Raw genomic sequence first — 8,779 nt, forward strand, 5'->3', positions numbered from 1 at the left:
AAACAAAATACTAGTAAGTTACAAGTAAGTCACCTTTACTACATCTTAAAGCCAGAAATATATTAAATTAAGAATCAACTGATATTATAAAAGTTAAAATCAGTACTCTAAAAAGAATCAATTTCCCATTCAGGTCATTTTCATTGCTAATATCCTACAAATGGATCAGTATCCTACTTGATATACTTGGGTATATGGAGGATAAACATATGCAAAAATAAAGAGTTAGTACCAACCTGAGAAAGAACTCCTGGTCGGATCTGTAGTGGCTGCACAGCTGGGGCCTGAGTTACAAGTGGAACTGTATTATCTACCCTTATTGAATAACTAGTGGGTTTACCATGAGTAGCAGGAATACCTATGAAAGATAAGAGTTTTCAAAAGAATAATCGTCCTCTGAGTCAACCTGTAAAATACCTTTTTTTTTAAATTTTAAAGAATTGCTAAAATTCTAATTAAGATTCTAACACTGGCAGCAATCTATACTTCCCCACTCTGTCTCTGGTGAATCCTCTCATCCCCCCAACCCTCATATCTCTGGCCTACACCCAAGCTCTTATGCATAAATAAATAAATCTTGGAAAAAACGAAATTATAAAAATAAAAAAAGTGTTGCCCAAAGTGATTTAATCTAGTATTTCTACTAGAGAGCTGTGGGAACTTTAAAACAAGTGTGTTACCATTATGTTAACCCACCACAAAAATTAGAAAGCAGGACCACCAGCCACATTATCTCTGTTAATGCTAATATTTGTGCCATACATTGTAAAGGCACCTTGGAAATATTAAGCCCCATATGGTATTTAACTGAAACTATAACAACAAACATTGACACAGTACATTTATAGAGCTAAAGTTATTTTCACTGCAATTGCATCAATGTTAACAAATACTGTTATATGCTAACAAATACTATTTATTAATTGATTCAAAGGTATTGTTCTTGAAAATGAGTTAATGAGCCCGAGAATATTTCCCTATCATTTGATCATCATATAGGAGCTACTCATATGGTTACCATGTGTACAGAAAGAGTATTAATTTATTGTCAACTATAAGCCACATTTTAAAAATAAGAGATCTGGGCCCTCCCTGGTGGCACAGAGGATTAAAGCACAGCACTAAGAAGCTAAAGCCCCTTTAGCAAGAGTTCGATTCCTGCCCCGGAGGTGATCTACATGGGATGACAGACTTTCCTGACCTGGCCGCTGCTCCCCCTCAGCAGTGCACTTCAATCTGCCTGCTCTGCTCCCCACTCTGCTTCTGGTGGGGGCACTGCACCTCTGGCCTATACCCCAGTTCCGCATGCATAAATAAATCTTAAAAAAAAGAGAGGAGAGAGAGATCTGCCTAATTTCACTGAATACTTTAAGAATGATATTTAAATTTTGCTCAGGAATGTCTTATAAGAAACAAAGCAAATTGTCTGATAAAACAAAGACAGTAGCCCTAGAAATCGGAATGTAGAACTGACAGTTATCATGGGGGGAAAAGAGAGTAGGAACACAGTATGGGAGGGGCCACAATAGGTGATGGGGAGGACTACGAGCACCTTGGTGGGGGTGTGAGCTGTACTTCTGAATTGTATACAGTGCTATAAGCCAATGTTACCTCCATAAAAAATAAAATTTCATAAGCCCTTTTCAAGTTTTGCTGCAAAAGCAGGTAGGCTCTGACCCTCCAAAAATTGCCTTTCAAAATCTTTATGAAATACACCACACTATGAAGGTGGGTTGCCCTTAGGCTTGCCACTACTGGACCACAATTTCATCTTGAAAATCAAGTATCTAAGGTTTTTTTAATCATCTGAGTTGTCATTTTTAATATTTTCTGTAATAAAACCTTGCTTTTAAAAAAAAGCTTTTTTTAAGGCTTATTTATTTGTGCATACAGAACTGGGGTACAGGCCAGAGGTGTGGGGGCAATGAGAGCATTCACCAGAGACAGAAAAGTGAAGAAAACAGGCAGATCCACGAAGTACACTGCTGAGGGGAGCAGCGGGCAGGTCAGGAGAGGTCTGCCGTGCCATGTGGTCACCTCTGGGGCAGGCAGGGGTCGAACTCATGCAGAAGTGGCTTTAGCTTCTTAGTGCTGTGCTTTTAACCTACTGTGCCACCAGGGAGGCCCAGACCTTGCTCTTAATGAAACCTTATGTGAAAATCAAATATAGTAAAAAATGAAAGTAAAGCTACCCTGGTAGGACAAAAGTAGCTTAAAAATTGACAGATGTTCACATCTCTTATTAACAATCAAGTCAACAAAATATATCCTTGGCACTTGTTAGGTACTGTGGGAAATGTTGAACTTAAAAAAATTTAAGTTGCTCAAATCCTTAAGTCAAATAAAAATTCAAATCCAGAAATATAAAGAGCTAGAAATCACCAAGATAGTATAACTACTCTGACTGGTTCTGCTGACTAAGGCTGAACCAGGTTAAACAGTGGTCTAGGATGGCACAGCAAATAGCAAAACAGAACTTGATTCCAGGTATTCTGACTTAGCACCACACAGTATGATCACCAAGCTTCAAAGAGTGGCTTAAAGCCCCACTTGCACCTAACATCTGGCACCTATTTCCAATTAGGATTTTGTTATTTCTAACAGAAGGATAGACAACAACCTAATTTAATCAAAATCAAATTCTTTTTTTTTCCTTTAAAAAAAAAAAAACCTAACCTATGGGTAAAGGACAAAACTGTAACATTTTGGGTCAGAACTTGACTAAAATTTAAAGACTTGGCAACTTGAATATCTACTAATGATAGATCATAGGTACTTACCTGAACACATGGAGCAATTATGCTAAGTATAGGACAACCCATATAGCTTTGCTGTGCTCATTAATGTCTACCAAGGTATTTTTTGTCAAGCTAGTCTCTACAGAAATACAAGTATCATATGACCTATTTTGTTAATAACAATGGATCTCTAGTCAAGAAACAAGTCAATTGGTATACAAGCTACTGATTAGCTTAAAGTCAAGTGCTGTACTAAATATAATAAAAACTATACAATATATTTAAAGGACATCTACATTTGTTGAAATAATGCAAGCCTAAATGAAAAATGTAATTTAAATAAAAATACCTTGAATAGCTGGGGGACAGATAATCAGTGTCTGCTGAAAAGCGTCACCACAACCAAAATGAGCAGTTCCAGCCTGCAGAGGAATTCCATGGTGCACAACTGAATGAGCAGATGTAGTTAATGCCTGAAACAATCAATGTGCTATCTTATTATGCAGGCAGTCTCCTCACTGCTACACACATGCTTTGGGAATTAAGTACATTCCTTAAAATTATAATTCTACAATAAAAATGGATCCAGAATACACTGGAGATGGCTATGGTTTGGTAACATACAAGCAGAAGATGTGATCATACACTTCTAAATCATGTAGAGTTGTATGTAAACCAACATTACCCCAATTAAAAAAAAAAAAAAAAACAGAAAATAATCCTGCACTTCATTTTCATACAATTGTGGCATAAAAGGGCAGGTGTAAGATAACGAGAAGGAAAGGTAAAAAGAAAAAATGAATTTGGGTAACTAGGTTCTGACAGTTACCCTGAAAATCAGATTTAACAGAATAGTCTTAGTAAGACCTCATCATCACTATTAATCGCTAACAGCTGACATGAAAGTTCTGTATATTTCAAAAGCAAAATGAGTTATTTTTAAAAAGAATAGGAATTAGTAAATACTGTAAGTTCTTACCTGACTTCTTAATGTGCCAATTTTAGTAAAATTTGCTGTTAAATTAGCAGTACTGCTTGAAGCAACTGGTCTTACAAGTGAAGTTTTATTGTGATTATTTGTGTCACATGAATTTGGGTGGGATTTACAAATATCCATAATATGAAAACAGGACTTTACACTGCAAAAGAAAAATTATTGTACTTTATTTGCTTATTTTTGATATCATTTCTACCAGGAAATTCTACAAAAAAAAAAAAAATCAAATCTCAAAGCAAGTAAAAGTCTATCTTTTATCTGTGATATTTTTTTAAGACATCACAGCAATATTCAGCATTTTTTTGGTTAGCATGCTATAATTTTATGACCCTCTTACCCTAAGTAATTTTTCCTAAATTTCTAGAATTCCACATCCCTAAATTAATGGTCTCAAAGTATGTGGTCATCATGATGGGTTTTACTAAATGGTTGACTCTCAATAAGGGTTACCAGTTCATTTCTGCATTCCTTCAGTCTTTTTAAAGTAATACAAGAAGCTGATTTAAGTCACTTTACTCCTTTCAACCTTTAAGAGGAAGGAGTCAAAGAATTTGCAGGAAATCCTAAAGTAACTTTAATACAGCATTTTCAGCTTAAATACATATTCTTCTCTACTAATCCATTTTAAAACTGCCTTTCTTTCTAAATGTATAGAGGCAAAGGGAAGGAAAACAATTGAAGGAAAACTGAAAATGTTATTCCCAATGATGAATACCTGAATATTACATAATATTGTAATGCAATGTTAAAACAAAAAATGTTTATTAAAAAAGGTAAATGATTTACAGATTTCAAAAGAAGACAAAATCTAAGGTCTATCAAAACTGTGACTTGGGAGAAAAATTGTTAATACTTCCTTTTACTACATATATATGCCTGGTGGGTAAGGTAAGGATGTCATGTAAAAATAGAATCATTCAGTCATTTTCAATATAGTTTTAGAGGGAAAAGGTTAAGGTGGAATACAATTCAGATTTGTGTTCTATTTCCACCCCAGCACTCACTAAATGTATGAGCTTTGCCAAGTCAGCTTAACCTCTTTTGACTTAGTTGACATATATTTAAAGAAAAAACTGAAATATTCTTCTAATACTCATTTTCTACAAAACTAACATATTATTTCTTTAGGATTGTTTTAAAAGATGTTAAGTAACATACTGGTTGCTATGAGGAAAATCTAGAAGATGTTTCATATTAACAAAAGGATGGTTCAAAGTTTCTGCTGGAGTAATTCTTAAATCAGCATCAATCAGCAACATTTTCTTCAACAGACCAACAAATTCTCTTCTATCCGCTTTCTCAGCCAAAAGATCACTTCCCTCCAAATCCATCACTGTGTTCACCTAAAAAAGCAAAAATGTCAAGTCATCAAATACAAATAAGCCTTAGAAGGTAGCATATCTTAGTTTCATTGTTTAAAAAAAAAAAAATCACAAGGACTGGAAACTATGATTATTTTAAAGTAAATAACTGAATTTATAACAATTATTTGAAATGCTTTAAAGTACCAAAGAGCATTCAAAATGACTTAAATTACAAAAAAAAAAAAAATTAAATGTACATTCCTAGCAAAATATAAGGAAATTTCTTAAAAAGATTTTTACTTTTAAGAAAAACAATATATACTAAAGAATAGGACAATGTAAATTAAGTATCTGATTAAGTTAAAAGCAATTTTACTTCTGAAAGGCTGATACCCTATAATCATTTTCATTTGAAAGTCTTAAAAACAGCCAGCACTCTACAGTCATTTAAAAAATGATTAACAAGTGTTGGCATCTGTGGCATTCAAGCCGCCACAGTAAGTATGCAACATTAACACCAATGACTGTACTCACATGCACTATATCATCCAGACTGTTGAATATGTACTTTCTGGCTTCTTTAGATTTCATTCCTGTCTCTGCCTCATGTTCTTCTAGTGTCTTATTGAATATATCAAAAAAGAGAAAAAGAACATTATGATTTAACATTTTAAGTATTCCTTTAAACTGGCACATTTAGTCTTGTACATTTGATTACTTAAGGGAAGTAGTAATTTCAAAAGGATAACTATCCAAAATGTGGTTTTTAAAAATATTTCTTTATTTTTGCATAGAAGAACCAGGATGTAGAGCAAAAGTGTGGGGGTCGGTGGAGGGAGGTCTCCTGTGCCACGTGTGGACTAGCTCTACGGCCAATAATCAAACTCAGGCCTTAGTGGTGACAGCTTGATAGTACTGAGACTTAACCCCCTCGGCTACCAGGGAGGCCCCCCAAAATGTATTTTTTTTAATAGGGGAAAAAAGAGAACTTGCTTCAGGCCAAAAAATATTATCTATAAAATAAAATGCTTACACAAAATAGAAAATTAAAAATTTAATCATTGAGGGTTCACTGATAACCCAAACATACTAGCGATAAGTTAGGTACTTGAGATATGTAGTAAGAGGTTATATTGAATTCTTACACTATAATATAGAACTGGGATAAAGAAGATAAAATACATAACACAAAAGGAATTATACATCTGAAAGCTTCAAACAACCATTTAAGATGAATTTGTAATTATAATTATGCTGTCAGTTACAAAATAAGCTAAAATAAGTTATTCAGAGATGGTTTATCTCTCTAAAAAGCAAAGGATAAAAATGAGAATTCAAAGGGATGAAATGCAATAAAATAAAAATAGACATGCAGGGTAAAATGCAGGAGACATTATAGAAAAATGTCTTTCTAAAAATTTTAAAATTACCTTTAGCCTCCAACCAGAATGAGAAATATCTGTCTCTCTGCAGAAAAATCGTGTGGATTTCGTACCCACATTTAACAACTGTTCTCCTGGTAAACCTTGAGTCTGAGAAATGTATCGAATCTGGAAAAAAAAATTTACAAAATGATAAGAGATTATTCTTTCATGTAACAGCCATTAATCCAACACCTATTATTTATCAGACATTAAGTAAGCTAATGTTAATCAAAAATGAAAAGATCTTAGTCTGTGCCCTCAAGAAAGTTATAACTTAGTGGGGGAACATATAAGTAGACAATTATAATGCAGTGTTGTAAGTACCAAAATAAATGCATGCTGTACAGGAAGACAGAAAAGGGGTGTGCCTAAAATAAGGGTTTGTTAGCCCTGAAAGAATAGGGAAAACCTGATCTACTGTGATTTATGGGAAGGCTATAATATGAGTAAATATAGATAACACCCACACACTCAGAGACTAGAACAGAGATTCACTAGGGAGAAAAGGCAAAAGAGAAAGTGAACTAGCAGGCAGAAGGCTTTATCCGCAGTTAAGAAGTTTGCATTCTCTAGGAGGTAATAATGGGAAACCACTGGCGATATCTATGCAGGAAATCGACAACCTGTATTTTAAAATTAATGCCTGAGAATGGTGAGAAGATGAGGTTAAAGAAGAGATGAAGGGACCTGAACTGAAAGACTTAGTACAAATAGAGGGAGTGAGTCCAGAAGAGACAGAGACTGATGAAAATTTGCTGGGCCATAACTGTGAGAGCCCTGGCAGTGACACATCCTGACCACTGCCATGTGCATGGCAGTGACACATCCTGACCACTGCCATGTGCGTGGCTCAGTCAGTAGAAGCTGGGTTTCCTCAGGAGGGTCCTGAGGAGCTCCAGCCTCAGGGCCTCTGAACTCACTAAATACTCCTCTGTTTGGAACACTTTCCCCAGACATCTGTATGGCTTATCCTTCACTTTTGTCTACCCTCAGTTCAAATGTCATCTTACTCATGAGGCCTTCAATAACACACTAAGAACATACTTTTTACCATTTTACTCCAATGCCCATTAGAATTTACATTTAGTTCCTTGAACGAAGGGTTTTATTTACTTACATATCCATAACACCATGACAGCAGACCCTCAAAAACCTGTTCCTTGGCCCTCCCTGGTGGCGCAGTGGGTTAAAGCACAGCACTGAGAATCTGGAGCTGCTTTCGCATGAGTTCGATTCCCGCCTGCCCCAGAGGTGACCACATGGTGTGGCAGACCTCTCCTGACCCACCCGCTGCTCCCCTCAGCAGTGTACTTCCTCGATCTGCCTGTTCTGTTCCCCACTCTATCTCTGGTGAAGCCTCTCACCGCCCCTGAGCCTCTGGCCTGCATCCCAGTTCTGTATGCACAAATAAATAAATCTTTAAAAAAAAAAGAAAAAAAAACCCTTTTCCTCAACTTTGTGATGAGCATAGGAAATAAATACAAACTTAGCAAATGAAGAAATCTAGAATTAATTAAAGTAGTCCTCCACTCTCTCTCTTTTTTTTTAAGATTTATTTATTTATGCATACATAACTGGGGCACAGGCCAGAGGTACAGGGGCAGTGAGAGGATTCACCAGAGAGAGAGAATGGGAGCAGAATAGGCAGTCGTACTGAAATACACTGCTGAAGGGAGCAGCGGGTGGGTCAGAAGAGGTCTGCGTGGGTTATCTCCCTGGCCAGGGATCAAACAGAAACAGCTGTTGATAGCTTCATAGTACTGTTTTAGCCTTTTGTGCCACCAGGGAGGGACCCCATTCTTCCTTTATAAAGGTGTAACTTCTCTAAAGTGAGTTTTGGAATACTGGTTTTTTTTTTCTTTCATTTCCTTAAACCTCAAGGAATCTTCCTATTAGTTCATTCTCTGCTGTGTGTTTTGTATCTTCCTTTCTATCTATATAAGCCCCTCAATCTACAAAAATGTCCAATATATTATATTCTCGGGGGGGGGGGGGAAACTTTAAATCTTTTTCTTACTAGGTTAAAAGTCTTAAAATAGACGTTTTTACAACAATGTAAAAAATATGTATTAAAAAAATACAGGAATGGAAACTGCAAATTCAAACAAACATAAGTCCTATTTTATTTTACCATGATATAATGAGTTAATGGTCAGTTAATAATGTACACAATTAGTCACATCAAGTTTTTATCTCATTTTAATACTATAAGCTACTAACTCTACTTTAAGGCTGTTCCCTTTTCCACAGCACCACTTTTTTCTGGTGGTGCTTTATTTCCTCCTCCATATGTCCTTTAAAAGACATTGCTTAACG

General features: G+C 35.6%; 1 protein-coding gene across 3 annotated transcripts in view; it reads right to left on the bottom strand.

Annotated features, from left to right (window-relative positions):
- HIPK3 (homeodomain interacting protein kinase 3) overlaps window positions 1-8,779 on the bottom strand; it is a 66,896-nt gene that overhangs the window by 8,319 nt on the left and 49,798 nt on the right. For all 3 annotated transcript variants that reach the window (XM_004682939.1, XM_012725584.1, XM_004682940.1), the window contains exons 4-9: window positions 6,470-6,589; window positions 5,574-5,660; window positions 4,894-5,078; window positions 3,718-3,877; window positions 3,088-3,211; window positions 237-358 (exon numbers count right to left, since the gene is read on the bottom strand). In XM_004682939.1, the coding sequence (XP_004682996.1) occupies window positions 237-358; window positions 3,088-3,211; window positions 3,718-3,877; window positions 4,894-5,078; window positions 5,574-5,660; window positions 6,470-6,589 (798 nt within the window). The remainder of the gene's footprint in view (window positions 1-236; window positions 359-3,087; window positions 3,212-3,717; window positions 3,878-4,893; window positions 5,079-5,573; window positions 5,661-6,469; window positions 6,590-8,779) is intronic.

This window comes from Condylura cristata, unplaced genomic scaffold (genome assembly GCF_000260355.1).
Source record: "Condylura cristata isolate star-nosed mole 26May11 unplaced genomic scaffold, ConCri1.0 scaffold00015, whole genome shotgun sequence".
Classification (NCBI taxonomy): Eukaryota; Metazoa; Chordata; class Mammalia; order Eulipotyphla; family Talpidae; genus Condylura; species Condylura cristata.